General features: G+C 43.7%; 1 protein-coding gene across 3 annotated transcripts in view; it reads left to right on the plus strand.

The window, feature by feature from the left end:
* Positions 1-3767: 3767 nt before the first annotated feature.
* Positions 3768-19493, plus strand: part of DHTKD1 (dehydrogenase E1 and transketolase domain containing 1) — a 52634-nt gene continuing 36908 nt past the window's right edge. For 2 of the 3 annotated variants that reach the window (XM_027121618.1, XM_027121619.1), the window contains exons 1-2: positions 3769-4004; positions 18823-18978. In XM_027121618.1, coding sequence (XP_026977419.1) covers positions 3848-4004; positions 18823-18978 — 313 coding nt within the window. In that variant the 5' untranslated portion in view covers positions 3769-3847. Of the gene's footprint in view, positions 4005-18822; positions 18979-19493 lie in introns of all 3 variants that reach the window. The other variant, XM_027121620.1, reaches the window with a different exon arrangement.

Genomic DNA, 19493 nt, shown 5'->3' on the forward strand with positions numbered 1-19493 from the left:
AAATATGTACATAAATATTTCTAAAATAAATAAATGAATAAAAAATGAGTCAAGGTTTGTGATCTATAAAGAACTCTTTAGTCGTAATAAGACATTCAGACTTTATCCAAAGAAGAACAGAGGACTTCTCTGGTGGCACAGTGGTTAAGAATCCACCTGCCAATGCAGGGAACAAGGGTTCAATCCCTGGTCTGGGAAGATCTCACATGCCGTGGAGCAACTAAGCTCCTGAGCCACAACTACTGAGCCTGTGCTCTAGAGCCCATGAGCCACAATTACTGAGCCCATGCTCCACAACAAGAGAAGCCACCACAATGAGAAGCCCACACAACAACAACAAAGAGTAGCCCCTGCTCGCGGCAACTAGAGAAAGTCCACGCACAGCAACAAAGACCCAACACAGCCAAAAATAAATAAATAAATATATTAAAAAAAAAAAAGAAACAGAGAAGAACAGAGAGTCATGAAAAGGTTTCAGGCAATAGTGATGTGAATCTGTTATTAATTTATAAAAATAACTCTGACTCAGTGTGAGAGGAGCACAGCAAAGCAAGGAAAGACCCAAGACAAGAAGACAATTTAGGAAGCTACTGTGGAACTCCTGCAGAGGGGTGCTGATGGCCCAGACAGGCAATAGGTGGAGAGTGAACATATTTGAGAACGATTTTGCATGTATTTAAGATCCAGAGCTGGAATCTGTATCATCTTTATTCCCAGTTGCTTCCAACTTTTGTGCAAATTTCCCTGCTGATTTGAATCCATGCATTAGGGATGTGCCACACCTTCTGCCCCTTCTCTGCATCATCTGTCAACTTCCTAGTCACTTCTTTTAATTCACTGAAAACTTTAACCTACGACTAGGAGTCTTCCTCTACTCCGAGTCCTGCCATTTCCAAGGAGATATTAATGTCCTTATGGCAACTCGTCTAAAAACCTGTTGTCCCAGTTCCTTGATCTTCTCACCTCTGATGACACTCTTCCCCACCTCCACTTTAGCCAACAAGCTGGTCATTATCAAAATTTACATCACTGCTACAATGATCACTTCAAACATTCTGTTTTCTGTCTACAACCTTCTGTTCCAGATGTGATTCTCAAGCACCCCCAGTTTACCTAGTCTTCAACCTCATTGGAACTGCCAACCCACTGGCACCTTTCTTTTGTCAACAGCCCATTCTTATACTTGATAGCATTTTAAAAATGGTAGCCTAGAGCCCATGTTTTATTATTTCAATCGTCCACTAACCAATATCTTAAATGTCTTTGCCTCTTGACCTTTCTATCACATCTGCCTGGAAAAACTTCAGCCCTGAATGAATCCAGTTATCATCCTTTTGAATTTCTCGGTACCAAGGCAGGAGAAAAATTACAAAACAGCAGAAATTGGTATCTCTGTATATTCATGGCCACCAACCTCAACCGGGTGAACTTCAAAACTTTAAAGATACGGGCTTCCCTCGTGGCGCAGTGGTTGAGAGTCTGCCGGTGCAGGGGACGTGGGTTCGTGTCCCGGTCCGGGAAGATCCCACATGCCGGGAAGCAGGCTGGACCCGTGAGCCATGGCCGCTGAGCCTGCACGTCCGGAGCCTATGCTCCGCAACGGGATAGGCCCCAGCAGTGAGAGGCCCATGTACCGCAAAAAAAAAAAAAAAAAAAAAAAAAAGAAAAAAAATATATATATCTTAGGAATTGTTCCAATTCAAGGCATAATGAGCTGCTTCATTCTTTTTTATGACTCTATAGTAGTCTGTTGTAAGGAAGTAGTATAACTTATTTAATCTCTTATTTTTTGATATTTAGGATACTCACAATCTTTTAAAATTTAAGTTATAGACAATACAACAGTGAATATTCTTGTACACATATAATTGTGTTCGAGTGTGTGTATGAAAGTCTATCTTAGACTTTCAAATTCCTAGAAGCGGAATCACTGGGTTAAATGAAATGTGCATTTCTAATTTTGTAAGATATTGACAGTTTTCCCTCTATAGAGTTTGTACCATTTTACATTTCCACTAGCAATGTATAAGAGTGCCTATTTCTCATATATTTACCAAAACAGAAAACTTTTGAAACATTATGAACTTTGCCAATCCACATCGAGAATTCTTATCCAAGGTCCACAGGCCTCAAGAAATTTATTCCAGAGACTTCCCTGGCAGTCCAGTGGTTAGGACTCTGTGCTTCCACTGCAGGGGGCACGGGTTGGATCCCTGGTAGGGGAACTAAGATCCTGCATGTCGTGCAGCCAAAAAAAAGAAAGAAAGAAAAGAAAAGAAATTGATTCCAATTTTTGCCTTCCACTCAAAGTCCCAACTTCAAATGTCAGTCAGTGAGACCACCAGTTCACCTACATGAGAATCCCCACTCCAACTATGCACGCTTTTACCCCTGGTACATTCAGTCCCCTGATCCAAACAATTTTTCAACATAAGCCTCCCTTCAACTTCTCCAGCCTGGACTGCATGGCTCAGTGCTATGAATTCTCCCTTGCCCCATCTCTCCATCATACCTGCCTGGCAAAAATCCATCCTTAGTTAAATACAACTCCTGCCTACCCTGCACCTGCAAAAGGAGCTGAACATATCTGGAGAAAAACTCACAATCACTCTGTCTTGTCTGAGTCAAGTCCGTAACCACAAGCCTCAGTGGGCTCTTGGCAACCCCCAAATCATGACATTTCTGGGTCTGTTCACTTTCCCATCCCACTGCTTCATACCTTTTTACCCCTTTCAGACGTCCTCCCATGTCTTTTCACTCCCACTTTCTGCTGTTCATCTTGCTTAATATTTCACCAAAAAAAGTTGAAGCAGAAAAGAACTTCATCATCGTTCCATGATTAAATCTATCAGCCTACCGAAACAGATAACGCTTATGCTCTGCCTTTCCTCCCTTTTATATTCTATGAAGTGCCCTTGCTCCTGTCCAAGGCTAACCTTGTCACTGTGGGAGATTGGAGATTCCCTTCTCTGGGATATAAAGGGACACTGATCTCGTAATTACTTCCTTCTTTTTTTATTGAAAGCTCTTTTAATCACGCAGTTATCCTGTATCTACCTTTCCACTCCCATCTCTCAATACACACCCAATTCGCCGGCCTCTTGGAATCACTTGCAGTGCCTTGCAGCCTCTCCCAGGCTTCTTTCTGTGCTCATGCTTGCCCCTCCCTTGCACATTTACCTTACTCCACATGAAATCTTCCACGTCCACTTTCTCTTCACTCCTATTCTATCGCTTTCGTACAGTCTCCTTCTCCCCTATTTTATTCTTTCTCCCCCAATGTTTCTTACAAAAATGCAAATGGAGGGGGGATGTTGATTTTCTGGTTACTTCCTGTGACCTTTCCTTCAAACCAAGTCCCTTGGTTTGAGTCCCAGCCACTTTTCATGCACCCTGTCGCTAATTTTTCCTTTCTGTAGGAGACTGCATCGTGTGTGTGAGGATGTGCTCTGGGGCTTCCAGGAGAGGGGTGGTGGGTGATCACTCCTGGTGGGAGACCGCAGCATATATAGGGATATCAAGGTTTATACCAGAAAGCCGGTAACGCTCTACTCAACACTCCCCATTTTCCCAAATCCAGGGCTACCCTCAGCCTCTAGGACCGCGCGAGTCCCAGCGGATCCCGGGGCGTGGCTTCGCTTTGAAGGCCGCTGATCTAGATTGGCTCCGAGGGCCGGTCCTGGCCAATCAGGACTGGGGGCGTTGTCTCGAAGGCGGGGCTTCCCCTCGCCTACCCCCCTCCCTCCTCTCGCCTCCCACGCGGTGGGTTCCAGGAGCTACCTCCCTGTGGACGCGACCCCTAGATCTCCAGCAGAAGTCTCTGGGCCCGGGGTGGGCCTGGCGGGACATGGCCTTGGCCACTGTGGCAGCAACAAGACTGGGCCTCGGCCGGGCCCCTCCGCTCCTCCTCCGGCGCGGCTACCAGACAGAGAGGGGTGTCTACGGCTACCCGCCGAGGAAGCCCGAGAGCCGGGAGCCCCAGGGCGGCCTGGCGCGCCCCCCAGGTCAGGGGTTGGGCCCGGGCGGTGGGCGTGGGGCCTGGGGAGGCAGGGGGCCTTCCTGCCTGGACTGGGGTGTGGTGCTTTTGATAGTTGGGGCTTCTAGGGGCCTCAGTGTGCGAGTAGGAGGGTGGGGAGGAACGTGAGGCGAGGGAGCAGAGGCGGACAGGCGTGCATACAGTCAGGGTCGGGGGTCACAGAATGGTTTTGTGAGCTCTTGTCTTTTCCATTCCTTGGTCGTAAAACGTATAAGAACTTAGCTCTTTGCGGAGTCGGGGCTGCAGGAAAAGAAAAGTTCTAAGATATCCCAGCTCCTGGAGATCACCCAAGGATACATTTCCAGATCCGTCTCCAAAGCTGGTGTGAGCCGGGATGTGTGGGGATCGCGACTGTGGCAGGGTGAAGAGGGCAGTTAGTAGATGGTCTTGGACCACAGCATGGTATTTATTGTCCATTTGTCTCCTCTGTGTAGCCTCTTTAATTTCAGAGTTTAGAACTCTTTGCTGAATTTAGAAACGTGTTACTCAGGTTTTAATGTATTACAAGACATGAATATCAGTTTTTGGAAGCTCTGTTGCATCCTCATATGCTAGAAACTAATTTTGAGCATTTGGTTTATGCTCCAAAGTTATTGTATCTTTATTCATCTTCACAGAATAGAAGATGAACACAGATCGCTTATTCGAGGAAGGTCATTTGGCATCTTTGATCCAGTTATTGGATAAACAATTAGGAGCCTCTTCATCGTCTAAGCACCTGACCTTTGAGCAGTACGTCACACACTGGAACCTCAATATTTTGCTTTTGATCCCAGGGGACATTTAGAATAAAACTGATTCTCCTTCTTGAGTCTAGCGGGTTTCTTTAGGGACAGGATTTTGGCCAGCTAGATTGCTAATCCCTTGAGAGTAAGACTATAGGTATCTTATTTCACTTGGCAAATTGAATGCCCAGAATTTTACATGCCAACTGTCCTCAAACTGAAGCGCGCATTCAGATCACTCTGCATGATGTTAAAATGCTAGCTTCCAGGCCAGCCTCCCTCTCCCCTCCCCCAAACCCCACCCTAGTTCTCATTCAGTGGCCTGAGATGAGGTTCAGGAATTTGTATTTTTATGTCACTCTAGGTGATTCTCTAGCAGGACGTCCGTGGCCACCGTGGCCAAACACTGTTATAGTCATAAGGGATGTATGTGTAAGATGTATTTGACAATCTCTTCTTCAATTAAGAACTTACTAGTGTGTGCTCAGTGTGCAATTATTGTGATCTTATTTGAGGTTTTCCCTCACTGCTGGGTCTCTGTTTGATTCCTATTAACAGCCTGGCAGTCGAGAATTAATCTTTGCTGGGAAAAGTCTGGGCTGGTGGTTCTCAATGGCAAGACTGTATCCAAATCATCCAGGGAGCTTTGGGCTGGTGTGGTTTGAAAAAATATCTCTGGAGTTGATTTTATCTGTATATAATCTTCTCTCTTCCTTCATCACCAACTTGTGCCTCCCCACCCCTCCTAGCAATGAACTTGCTGTATTGTGGGATCCTTGGTGAACTTTGAAAGTTCAGTATTGAGTTAGAACTGCAGGCTAAGGGTACAATATCGTGTTGTACTGAGAGGATAGAGTAAAATCAATACTGAGAAATAGTCGTTTGTTGCAGTTATGGGATCTGACTTAAGGAATTTTTTTCCTTATATCTTTTTTTAATACTCTGAATAAAACTTAAAGGCAAGTGGGCCGTTTTGTATCTTTCTCCAAAATTATCATTCCATGTAGATCTGTGACAGTTCTTTCTGTTTAAGAACTTATCACATCATTTTGTAAAAACTCTTTTTATAGATACTACTCCTACTAGGCTGTGTGGGAGAATGGGGAAGGAGATTACATATAGCTCACGTCCAAAGAGCTTGGTCACATACATACCTGCAAGGGAGACTGGAAACCATAGTCTTTACTCAGGGTGGCTACCTTCCAATTAAAAATTATTTTGAGAGAGAAGAGGAAAATAGATGTTGGAAAATAATTAGTAATCACCACGCTCGGCCCCTTTGGCCATTCAAATATCCTAAGCTTTTCTTCCCACACATAGAATGTACTCACTTCCTCCCTCCTCCATTAAATTCCTTAATCCAGCTCAAAGTCCACTTTCTCTGGAGAATGTGCAGTCCTCTCCAGCAGGTGTGGCTGTGGCTCCTTGGAGTCTGGAATTTTATGAACTGCCATGCATCCTGAATATATACACATTCGATGTACAAAGGAAACTCCCATCCACAAAAGGAAAGAATGAGGAATTTATAGCAGCCACTGGTTCAGACCAGTTATCAAGTCCTGTTGGGTAGGAATGATAAAGCCCCTTTATGTGGCTTAGTGGTAAATTCACTAGATTATCTGGCCCCTCAACTCTGCCCCTGTCCCTTCCCCTGGTCTTGCCTTATGGGTTCTTCTTCTTCTTCTTTTTTTTTTTTAAATTTGCCCATTTTAAGGATGTAGTTTTTTTGTTTTTTTTGTTTTAGATGTTGGGGGTAGGAGTTTATTTATTTATTTTTTGGCTGTGTTGGGTCTTCGTTTCTGTGCAAGGGCTTTCTCTAGTTGCAGCAAGCGGGGGCCACTCCTCATCGCGGTGCGCGGGCCTCCCACCATCACGGCCCCTCCCGTCGCGGAGCACAGGCTCCAGACGCGCAGGCTCAGCAGTTGTGGCTCACGGGCCCAGCCACTCCACGGCATGTGGGATCCTCCCAGACCAGGGCCCGAACCCGTTTCCCCTGCATTAGCAGGCAGACTCTCAACCACTGTGCCACCAGGGAAGCCCATGGGTTCTTCTTTAAACTGTATCTTCTGAGGGCATTGGGGAGTGTGCCCTCCTTGGGGGCTGCACACCTTTCATGGTCCACTTTATTTTGATAAAGTTAGGAGCCTGAGAGTTACTTTAGGTAGTCATCAATTACAGATTTTTTTTTTCTGGCCAGAGTTGGGATTTCTTTGGCAGTTCAGTTTTTTATTTTATTTATTTTTATTTCTTATTTTTTAAATTAGTTTTTATTGGAGTGTAGTTGATTTACAATGTTGTGTTACTTTCTGCTATACAGCAAAGTGAATCAGTTATACATATACATATATCCACTCTTTTTTAGATTCTTTTCCCATATAGGTCACTACAGAGTATTGAGTAGAGTTCCCTGTGCTGTACAGCAGGTTCTTATTAGTTATCTATTTTATATATAGTAGTGTATATATGTCAATCCCAATCTCCCAATTTATCCTCCCCTGCCCCATTTCCCCCTTGGTAACCCTAGGTTTGTTTTCTACATCTGTGACTCTATTTCTGTTTTGTAAGTAACCTCATTTGTACCATTTTTTGAGATTTGGAGTTGGGATTTCTTTGGCAGTTCAGGTTTTTAAAAAATTTATTTATTTATTTTTGGTTGCATTGGGTCTTCATTGCTGCGCGCGGACTTTCTCTAGTTGCGGTGAGCGGGGGCTACCCTTCGTTGTGGTACGTGGTCTTCTCATTGCGGTGGCTTCTCTTGTTGTGGAACACGGGCTATAGGTGCACGGGCTTCAGTAGTTGTGGCTCATGGGCTCTAGAGCGCAGGCTCAGTAGTTGTGGCGCACGGGCTTAGTTGCTCCATGGCATGTGGGATCTTCCTGGACCAGGGCTCGAACCAGTGTCCCCTGCATTGGCAGGCGGATTCTTAACCACTGCGCCACCAGGGAAACCCGGCAGTTCAGCTTCTTAAATAAAATTCCTAGGACTGCAGTCTTTTTGCTTTTTGGCTTTTTGCTTCTAGTCATTCCATGAGCAAGTTGCCCACAGTCAAAGAGCTCATCCGGGCCTAGTTTTTAAGCCTGCAAACCCTGGTCTTTTATTTACTGCTTCTACCCACTCGACTCCCTAAATTTAATGGTGTTTATTTTGAGACCATCTCAACTAATATGCTGTAGTGGGAAGGCAAAACCCTTTGTGTGATATTGAAGGCTCAGCTGACTTTCATCATCTAACAGATAATGCTTACTAGAAGGTACTTAAAAAGGGGTTTCATCTTTTCTCCTATATCCGGCCAAGACAGCCTCTTCAGAACTACCTTAACTAATTGCTTCTACTCTTCCAACCTTGGCTGGGTCTGCCCTCTAGGTACTGAGGCCACAGATGGAGAAAACCTCCCAGTAGTGGAGTGAATTTCCCTCCATCTCTTCTTAATGATGAACTAGCTCCTCCTTGACCTCACCTTTCTTCTGGGGCTTTCCTGAAGATGACAAGAAACGATGAACACAGACTACTGAGCTACAGGCTCCATGGGCACGCAGCCTGCCTTTCAAGATATCGCAAGTGACAGTTTTACCGAATGTCAGATAACATAACACTGCTTCAGCTTCCTAGTCTGAAATACCTGGGTCCTCAGTACCCACCACCTGACTGCTAAGCCAGTGTCATATACATTTTAGGTTCTGTTATGGCAGCAACCCACCTCCAGTAGCAAATTCAGTATTGGATAGGATGTGTTCAGGGGCTGTGCCAGAGACCTGGAATAACAGTGGGTTGAATAAAGTAAGTAGAAGTCTGAGCTGGTATGACAGCTCTGCTCTGCAAAGCTGTAGGGGTTCAAGTTTCTTCTATGTTGTTTCTTTGCCACCCTGTGGGTGTTGCTTTCAACTCTGGTCAAGGATAGTTCACCACTATAGCCACATACTGGCCAGCAAGAGGGAGGAAAAGGGGGAGGGGAAGAGAACACCATCTCTTTAAGGGTAAGACCCAGAAGTTGAAACATCACTTCTACTATCCTCTCATTGGCCAGAACATAGTCATATGGCCACCCTGGCTGCAGGGAAGGCTGGAAAGGGTATCCTTATTCTGGGTGGTCATATACTCAACTATCTGTTACCATAAAGGAGAAGGGAAAATGGATGTTGGGAGTTATAATAGTCTCTGCTACAGATGTACTTTAAAAATCTGGGGCAAGCAACTTTTTCACCTTGTACTTCCTGTCACATTTTGAGCACTCTGTTTCTCAAAGCCTTGCTTTCTTCATATTTTCACTAACTAGGATCCTAGTCTAGGTGTTTAATTCTGGCCTGCTACCAAAAAAAAAAAAGTTGAATTCAAGGGTTCTTAACCTGGGCCCATGGACCCCTATGAGAAGGTTTCAGGGGGTCTGTGTACTTTGCACAACTCTGTGTGTGTGTCTGTTTGTAGGCCGAGGGCCCATAGCTTTCATCACATTCTCAAAGAGATCCATGACTTCAAAGAGGTAAAACTGCTAGCCTAGCTGGTATTATAATTTATAGCCTAGTTCCCTTCCAGCTTAGTCCAGTCTTTCTAAAACGTTGGTTTAACTGAGTCACTTTCTTACTCAGGTCTCCAAAGGCTCTACTTTGCCTCTCAAAATAAAATGCAGGTTCTTTAGGTTGCTACTCAATGCCCTTCATGTTTCTTGACCTGTTCTAATTCTTTCTTACCTCTTTCCACATAAATTCCCTCACTTTCCAAATCTCTTCTTCACTTTGTGCCTTTCCACTTCTTACTCTCCACAGTCCAGCTCCATTCCCAAGTTCTCCGTGACATCTTTCCAGACAACTCCAGGCTATCCTAATCTGAATTCCCTTAACTCTCAGTATGGGGCCCAACCCCTTGGACTGTATTAAACTTTTTCTAATTGTGTGCAGTTTTGTGCGGGGATCATCTTCTCATTTACATTGTAAGATCCTGCCTAGTAAAGACCTTGTCTTATATTCCTTTCAGCTCTACACTTAACTAAATACTTATTAAATGATTGATTCCTACTAAGAAGTGGAAATAGGGTTCTGTATATGCAATTTCTTTGTGACATTTAATACATTTGAATTTTGCACGTACAACCGTAACACCAAGAACTAAGAAACACTTTATATATAGGGTAATATACTGTATTACCATGTTCTAGAAGAAGGAATAACTTTTTTTTTGCTGATGAAGACAATTAAGATTCATTGGGTTTTTCCTTAAATTCTGTTTAACTTGTGCTTATGGTCTGTTCTATTAATTATAGGAGGCTGATGAGGCGAAGGACACAGTTTAATTGGCTTTAGTCTTTCTTTTTTTCGGCCTTGCTGTGCAGCATGCAGGATCTTAGTTCCCCGACCAAGGATCAAACCCATGCCCCCTGCATTGGGAGGTGCCCCCTGCATTGGGAGCACAGAGTCTGAAGCACTGGACTGCCAGCTAAGTCCCAGCTTTAGTCTTTTTCATAATGCCTACCAGTTGTCCTAAAAGGTACCATCTTTGTTGAGAGGAATGACTGAGTTAGTGGAATGGATCATGTACATTAACTTTTGGTACTGGCAAAATGAATCAAAGGACAAACCCTACTGAAAATGGACACAAGGCATCCTCCCACATCCAAGGTGACACAGAGAAATGGGAGGAGGTATGGTCAAAGTTATGGTGCCTCCCTCCTCCTCTTTGACCTTCATCAGCCTTCTTTCTTAATATGTTTACTTGGCCAAATATCAATGCCTGCATAGGATGACTACTTCATTTATTAAGATTTTCACTGTAGTAAGGCTTTGGAGAGAGATTGGATTTGCCTGTAGTAACCTTTTTGCGTGGCAGTGGTTTCACTAGTTAAAATTTGACCTGTGATGAGTGTCCTTTGTAGCTGGCTATTAGTAAAACAGCTTGTACTTTAACCTCTGTATACCTCAACTTCCAAGTAAACTTGAATTTATTTATCAACAATCCTAATTTAAAATGGAGGTGGGTTTCCATATACATTTTAGAAGTATTTGTTCTAGTTCTGTGAAAAAAGCCATTGGTATTTTGATAGGAATTGCACTGAATCTGTAGATTGTCTTGGGAAGTATGGTCATTTTAACAATATTAATTCTTCCAGTCCAAGGCCATGGTATATCTTTCCATCTGTTTGTGTCATCTTCCATTTCTTTCATCAGTGTCTTATACTTTTCCGAGTATATGTCTTTTACCTCCTTAGGTAGATTTATTCCTAGGTATTTTATTCTTTTTGGTATGACACTAAATGGGGTTGTTTCCTTAATTGCTCTTTCTGATAGTTCGTTGTTAGTATATAGAAGGGCAACAGCTTAGGACCAGTGATTCATAGGCATAAATTTCATTATGAAGGATTTGGGTTATTAAAAAATGGCAGAATTTAGAGACCATTAGGAGATGGGAGCTGTAAGATTCCAAACAGCGTTTAGTGGTTACTGATCTTGGAGATCAGCTTTAGTAGTTGAAGTGAGGTTGCAGGTATGTTGCATATTAGAAATAATAGGAGCCTTGGGAATTCCCTGGCAGTCCAGTTGTTAGGACTCGGCACTTTCACTGCTGGGGCCTGGGTTTTGTCCCGGGTCGGGGAACTAAGATCTCACAAGCAGCGTGACGCGGACCAAAAAAAAAAAAAAAGAAGAGAAAAGAAATAATAGGAGCCTTTACTGGAGGTATAGGAAAAACAGTTGGGGAAAATCTTATTGCATTAGAGAATTTCAAAAATATTTAGATGATTTTTTAAATGTTTCAATGACTTCTAGTTATCTCATCCTGTTGGCTGTAGGCCCTGGACTTTCCTTTTCACTTTTTGTTATGGTATAGTAGGTAAAACACTGGATTAAAATCAAGCACACCTGAGTACAAATAGTTCAAATTCCAGCTTCTTCATTACCAGTGTCACCTTCTGCAAGTCACTTAACGTGTTTGGGCCTCAGTTAACTCTTCTGCAGATAAGGGTGCCTATTTCAGGGCTGTTACAGGATTAGATAAAATGACGTATCTGAAAAATGTAACACAATGTGTAGCACAAGTTAGTACTCAATAAATGGTCACTATCATTTATTATCAATCTGTGACTGTTGCTTACCTATTTCGGCAATGATTTAAGAAAGGAATCTCAAAAAAAAAGGAAAGGACCAGAACAAGGTTTCTATTTAAAGTTTGGTTTTTTGCAAGAAAGAACTATCTGGCAAAATAAATTTAGCTTATAAAGATATCATGTTTGAGATGGGAAGAGAAGATGATTGGATGTAAAATGAATTCAGCTGCACAGCCTAGGTATGAGTTTGTTGTACAGAATTCATAATAATAGTATTCTGGTACCAAGTCTTGCCTTTTGATATGGTTATCTATGAAGTTCCTAAGTTGAAGCTGGTAGCAGCTGTCTCATCTCTTTTTTTCTATAAATTTCTGTTGTTTATTTATTTATTTATGTATTTGGCTGCATTGGGTCTTCGTTGCTGTGCGCGGGCTTTCTCTAGTTGCGGTGTGTGGGCTTCTCATTGCAGTGGTTTCTCTTGTTGCGGAGCACAGGCTCTAGGGCGTGCGGGCTTCAGTAGCTGTGGTGTGCAGGCTCAGTAGTTGTGGCTCGTGGGCTCTAGAGCGCAGGCGCAGTAATTGGGGAGCACAGGCTTAGTTGTTCCTCGGCATGTGGGATCTTCCAGGACCAGGGATCGAACCCATGTCCCCTGCATTGGCAGGCGGATACTTAACCACTGTGCCACCAGGGAAGTCCCCGTCTCATTTTAATAGGGCCTAAGAGGGGACTTCCCTGGCGGTCCAGTGGTTAAGACTCTGTGCTTACAATGCAGGGGGTGCGGGTTCAATCCCTGGTCAGGGAACTAAGATCCCACATGCCGCAAGGTGTGGCCAAAAAAAAAAAAAAAAAAAAATAGGGCCTATGGGACTCCAATTATGGAGTTCTCTTTCTTGGAGTCTTCAGTATTTTTATAGATAGCCAATGTTCCCGCTTGCTCTAAGCATATGCTGACTTGAATGCCAAGAGACTGTGGATTGGATCTAGATATTTTGGGGGGAGGCTGTTTATGACCAGATGATGAAAGAGAACTGTATTGACTTCCAGTTGAAGTACTAAGTTTAGTTTAGGTTATCTGTCAGTGTACTTTATGTTGGTTAATATGAACACATTTCTTTCTGAAAATAAAATGCTCTTCGACACTATCCAGTGCCCCCACTGTGTTTGCTTACAGCAGAGAATAAAGTGAAGTAGATATCCCTATCATAATGTTTTTTATTTGTTTGTTTGTTTTGGGTGCACGGCACGTGGGATCTTAGTTCCCTGACCAGGGATTGAACCCGCACCCCCTGCATTGTAAGCACAGAGTCTTAACCACTGGACCGCCAGGGAAGTCCCTCATAATGTTTTTTTACTCTTGTTTTAGCTAAGGTTCTTTTGGTCACAAGCAGCAGAAACCAACTCTGGCTATCTTAAGCAAAGAGGGGACTTTATTTGAAGGGTACAAGGGTATCTTCTAGAGCTGAAAAACGTTTCAAGTAATCAAGAAGGGAGTGAACCAAAGCTAACTCTGGGAATATTAGCAGAGGCTGTGTGTGGCCCGATAAGGCACAGCTGTTAAGGTACTTAGCTCCTGTGTCACCCATAATGTGTGTTGGGGGTTCACAAGACCACCCCACATTTAGAGATTCTCCAGAAGGGACTCATGGCACTCAGTCTATAGTTGTACTCATGGCTAAGGTTTATGGCAGTGATGTGATAAGGACACACAGCTGGACCATAATGGAAAAGGCACAGGAAGAGTCTGGAGTACCTTTGTGCAGGCTTCCTTCTGCGTTCTCCCATGAGGCATCACACGGAATGCACTCCTCTTCAAGAAACACAGCAACATGTGTGCAATGTTCCTGCGCAGGGAATCCTATTAGAGTCTCAGCATCCAGGGTTTTGTTTTCTTTTTTTTTTTTTTAACATCTTTGTTGGGGTATAATTGCTTTACAATGGTGTGTTAGTTTCTGCTTTATAACAAAGTGAATCAGTTATACATATGTTCCCATATCTCCTCCCTCTTGCGTCTCCTTCCCTCCCACCCTCCCTATCCCACCCCTCCAGGCAGTCACAAAGCACCGAGCCGATATCCCTGCAGGGTTTTTATTGGGAGAGGTTCGTATAAGCACCCTCTGCATGTGTCAAAATCCCAGACTCCCAGAAGGAAAGCAGGTGTTCAGCCTAAACTACCTTGTTCTCCCAAACAGTCGAGGCACAGTGGATCACCCTTACCAATTAGGGACAGGTGAGGCCATTCCTGAACTTCAAATTCCCAGGCAGCAACCAAGAGCATAAACCTTGCAAGCAGGCTTTTCTAAGGATAGCAGTCTCACGCTCAGTCTTCTCATATCTCTTAATTCCAAGTCTCAAATTCTGGGAAGATTGAATCTGACCCACCTTGACTCAGGTGTCTTTGGAATCCATTGACTCTTCGGGAGGCAAAGTGGAGCAATAGAGACATGGCCCTTGAACCCACCCTCTGGGATGGGAGGGTACGGTTCTCAGAAGAGAAGGACCCAAAGTGATCAGGAGGGATCCACTGCAGCCCTCATACGGCATGTTTGAGGGCTCTGGAAACCTTTGATCGGGAGGGTTCTGTGATGCCATTACAATACAGTGAATTTCAGGACTTCATTCATTCAAGTAATAACAAATATCTCTTGAGCATCTACTATGTGCCATTCTCCTGAGCCAGAAGCACGCCTCCAGTATTTTCCATTTTATTTGGAAGAAGAGCGTATATATCTGCTACTGTGGTTTGCCCTATTCTCTCTGGCTTCTTAGGAATTTAAACATCCAATTAAATTCCTCTGAACTTTCACAGATATCGTGAGCACTGAGTCATTTGGTCAGTATTATGCCTCAGGTGAAGGAATTCATTTTTCTCTTACAGTAATCCTTTGATTTATACAGAAACAGGGAGTTTTTTTGTGAAGAAGATATGTATTCTATTGCTGTGATCCAATAATCCATTTAAATCTTTTAATTTCATTATTTGCTACCAAAGTAATCCAGCTGAAGCAATTTTATCCAATGCATTTGACACTGAAACTTGGTCAGTTAATTTAACAAAAAATCATTAAATCAAGGATTATCATAATGAAATGAGAGACGCTTTACGTATTTTAACTCAAGTATGTTTATTTTTGGTTTTGTATATGCAAATCTTTAAAGTGAAGAGCACTTATGAAAGCAATCTGAGTGCGGAATCTCCTAGATTTTTATAATGTCTCCCCTAATGTTTACTTTTCCCCATAGCAACAGCCTTAGGAACAAATATAATTTACTCTTACAAGCATATAGTCAACTGGTGAGGGCAGTGGAGAGAATCTGATCATCAGAAGCTTTCAGGGTGTATTTAAGTCAGTTAAATGGATACAATTTAAAGAGCTCTGGGAATTTCCTGGAGGTCCAGAGATTAGGACTCGGTGCTTTCACTGCCTTGGGCCTGGGTTTGATTCCTGGTCGGGGAACTAAGATCCCATAAGCCTCATGGTGTGGCCAAAATAAATAAATAAATAAAGAGCTCTACTGGACATGTTCATTACAGAAAACTTAGAAACTATGGTAAGCAAGAACTTTTTTTTTTTTTTTTTTTTGGCTGCGTTGGGTCTTCATTGCTGTGCGTGGGCTTTCTCTCTAGCTGCGGCGAGCCGGGGCTACTCTTTGTTGTGGTGCACGGGCTTCTCCTTGTGGTGGCTTCTCTTGCTGCGGAGTTTGGGCTCTAGGCTCAAGGGCTTCAGTAGTTGTGGCTCGAGGGCTCTAGAGCACAGGCTCAGTAGTTGTGGTGCACGGGCTTAGTTGCTCCACGGCATGTGGGATCTTCCCGGACCAGGGCTCAAACCCATGTCCCCTGCATTGGCAGGCGGATTCTTAACCACTGCGCCACCAGGGAAGTCCCAAAATTAAGAATTTTGTTTGTTTGTTGTTGTTTTTTTTGCGGTATGCGGGCCTCTCACTGCTGTGGGATTCTCCTGGACCAGGGCACGAACCCGTGTCCTCTGTATCGGCCGGCAGACTCTCAACCACTGCGCCACCAGGGAAGCCCCAAAATTAGGAATTTTGACATAGTATCATCACTAAGTTTTTGGTCTATTTCCTTTATATATGTGGAATATATACATGCAAATGCAAAGACATATATGAAGTATATAGATACTAATATGCTAGATATACTATATAATGAAATATATATTATACACCAATTTTAACAAAAATCAGGCTTATGCTATATATAGTGTCTTTTAGTCTTTTTCCATCTAAACAAACTGATGCTTTTCCAGTAAGCATCCTCCTACAGCATTATCTTGTGATGACTTTTGGCCAGTGGGGATTAGTTATCAACACTGTGGCATGTCCCTAAGAGGACTGGGGGTTTGTAGAGAGTTAGAGGACTAACTACAGGGGAATGTCAGTGAGGAATGAGGAGGCATTGACTCCACCTTCAGTACTGGAGGGACGTGTGTGTGGGTGATGAGTAACTTCACCTTCCACTGGTGTCCTCAGGGGAAAGCAGATTCCCATGACGACAGGAGTATAAGCAATTGTTTAGGGAAGAGGTGAAGAAGGTAGGGAGACCTGTTAAGCATGGAACAGAATTCCAGAGGTCGTAATGGAAGGATCTTGGAGACAGAGAGGGAAGAGATATGGGACTGGGTCTGGTGGAAGATACCAGAGCAGTGAAATGAGGGTCTGAGAGAAAACAGATGGTCAGGATGGATGGAGGATGTGCCCCAAGGTGGGAGGGGAATAGTCCTCTCTCTCTGGCTCTTTCAGAATAGTAGGTGCCACGTGTTCTTCGGGGTGAGCAGCATCCTTTTGTGCCAACTCCCCCGTCAGTGTTCTAGAGTATCATTAAAAACTTGGCTTTTCAGTTAGCAATTTCAGTTAGAAATTGAAGCAGTGATCCCTGAGCTGATGTGGTTCAGTAAAGAGAATGTTTTCAAAAGAGGGCTAGTAGAAGACTTCCCTGGTGGTCCAGCGGTTAAGACTCCGTGCTTCCAATGCAGGGTGCGTAGGTTCAATCCCTGGTCAGGGAACTAAGATCCCACGTGCTGTGTGGCATGGCCAAAAGTTTAAAAAAATAAAGCATTAAAAAAAAGAGGGCTAGTAGATTGTGGTGAGAATGGTGATGATAACCCTATATATTTACCACTGGACTTACCCCACTAAGGATGTAGTTTTGCAGATGATATTGGAAGTCGTGGATGAGATCACCTAGAGAGAAAGTAGATTGAGAAGAAGACCCTGGGCAGACCTGGGGAGAACCAATATTTTAGAGGTGGACAAAGAGGAGGATCCCCTAACCCGCTTCTCGCCCAGCAAAAGTGATTGAGGCTGAGTAGCCAGCGAGTTAGGAGGAAACCCAGGATCTTGCAATGCCAGAGAGCCCAGGGAAGCAACTGTTTTTAAGGAGGAGTGGCCAACAGGGACAATGCTTTAGACAGATATATCTGTCTGTATTTTAGCCAGAAATATGAAGATGTCCTACTTCATAACCAGAATAGAGACTATAGCAAAATTATATATGACTCCTCCAGCTTGAAATCTGTTCATTTACTGGGATTGTTTGATGAGTTTATTAGACATAGTGTGGATCCTCTTAACTGCCGGATTTGTGCCAACAGATCCTACATATTCGTATGAATATTGAATGCATGTTCAACACACCTCAGTTCTTTCCTCTAAGCCTGTGACAAGAGATACACTGCAGAACCCTGAATACAAACCCCAGCACATAAACATGTAGCTCTGAAATCATTGTGTGGCAACACATGTTCATAAAATGGTCAGTAAGTATTTCAAAATATGCTAACAATTTTCTTTGGGTTCTGAAAATAAAAATGCAAATTTTTGTAATGTTCAGAAAATGTGTGCCCTTCATAGTGGATTTGCTCATCTTCAGAGATTTGTGCTTGATTTGTATAAGACCACCTTGATGAACTGAAAGTTAATCGATTGTGGGCTTGAAGGATTTTCTTCCAAATTTTAGAAGGGCTTTCCTGTGGGAAAGGGAAGAAAAGCAGCTTCTGGCTCAATATAAAATCATCTAAGATAGAATTGGATTCATTGAAAGATAATGATTCCCCCTTGAGTAGAGACTGGGGAGTTACTCATTTAAGGCAGTACAAACGAGATTTAAAAATTTTTTTCATTATGTGAGTAACAAGATAATTTCTAAGGTCTTTTCCTACTGTACGATTTCATGAGTGTATGTACCTGGGGTCTTTAAGAAATAAGGAAGGCTGGGACTTCCCTGGTAGTGCAGTGGTTAAGAATCCGCCTGCCAATATAGGGGACATGGGTTCTAGCCCTGGTCCGGGAAGTTCCCGCATGCCGCAGAGCAACTAAGCCCGTGCGCCACAACTACTGAGCCTGTGCTTTAGAACCTGTGAGCCACAACTACTGAGCCCACCTGCCACAACTACTGAAGCCCGCGCACCTAGAGCCCATGCTCAGCAACAAGAGAAGCCACTGCAATGAGAAGCCCGTGCACCCCAACGAAGAGTAGCCCCCACTCGCCGCAACTAGAGAAAGCCCGCACACAGCAACGCAGACCCAACACAGCCAAAAGTAAAATAAATAAATTTATTAAAAAAAGAAATAAAATAAGGAAGGAAATGTAACATTTATTTTGTAGTTCAAATTGTCTGTATTTCTAATGTACGATATAAAAAATCTCAAATAATAATTAAGAGGACTATAATTATCCATAATCTCAGCATTTTAACAGTTATTTTCAATTTGGGGTGTTTCCTTTTAATATCTATCCTCATGCATAATTAGTTTCACAAATGTGCACTTATAGTTCTGTTTCCTTTCTGTATTTTTCAGTGACTTTCGCTCTCAGGAGATAAATTTAAGGAAATAAGTGTGTTTTCCTGGAGTCTGTTAGTCTTTAATCCTGAAAACCACTGGCAGCTGTGGTGGGTAGGAGCCGTGTGTTTAAAACTGTCCAAGGCCACAGAGGCTTCTTTGAAAAACTGATTTTGCAGCTTGTGGGCATTTCCTAAACTATATTGTTCTGTTGTTTTTTCCCCCTGAATTAGTGGATCATGGCCTTGCCAGGTTGGTGACGGTGTATTGTGAGCATGGCCATAAAGCTGCCAAAATCAACCCCCTCTTCACTGGCCAAGCCCTGCAGGAGAACGTGCCTGAAATCCAAGCCCTCGTGCAGACGCTGCAGGGACCCTTTAATACCGCAGGTAAAGCCCATCAACAATGGACTATCCACGTGACAGTTAACTGCCAGTGAGGTGGGGCTCCTTTCTCTGTTCTTGAAGGACCCACATGCCCGCTGGAGCTGAGGCTTCCACGGGTGTGAGGAGACAGTGAGGGGGCACATTCGAACACTGTCTGGGAGGAGCAGTGTTGGGGTTCTAGAAGGGTCTTCTGATAGGGCCCGTTTCTTCTCTATTCAAATCATATGTACAATGGCCAGAGGGTACATGAAAAGGTGCTCAGCATCACTAAGCATCAGGGAAATGCAAATCAAAACCACAATGAGGGGCTTCCCTGGTGGCGCAGTGGTTGAGAGTCTGCCTGCCGATGCAGGGTACACGGGTTCGTGCCCCGGTCCGGGAAGATCCCACGTGCCGCAGAGCAGCTGGGCCCGTGAGCCATGGCCGCTGAGCCTGCGCGTCCGGAGCCTGTGCTCCGTAACAGGAGAGGCCACAACAGTGAGAGGCACACGTACCGCAAAAAAAAAAAAAAAAAAAAA

Source organism: Aethalodelphis obliquidens, unplaced genomic scaffold, assembly GCF_003676395.1.
Source record: "Aethalodelphis obliquidens isolate GAN/ISIS:26980383/991018 unplaced genomic scaffold, ASM367639v1 scaffold23, whole genome shotgun sequence".
In the NCBI taxonomy this organism is placed as follows: domain Eukaryota; kingdom Metazoa; phylum Chordata; class Mammalia; order Artiodactyla; family Delphinidae; genus Aethalodelphis; species Aethalodelphis obliquidens.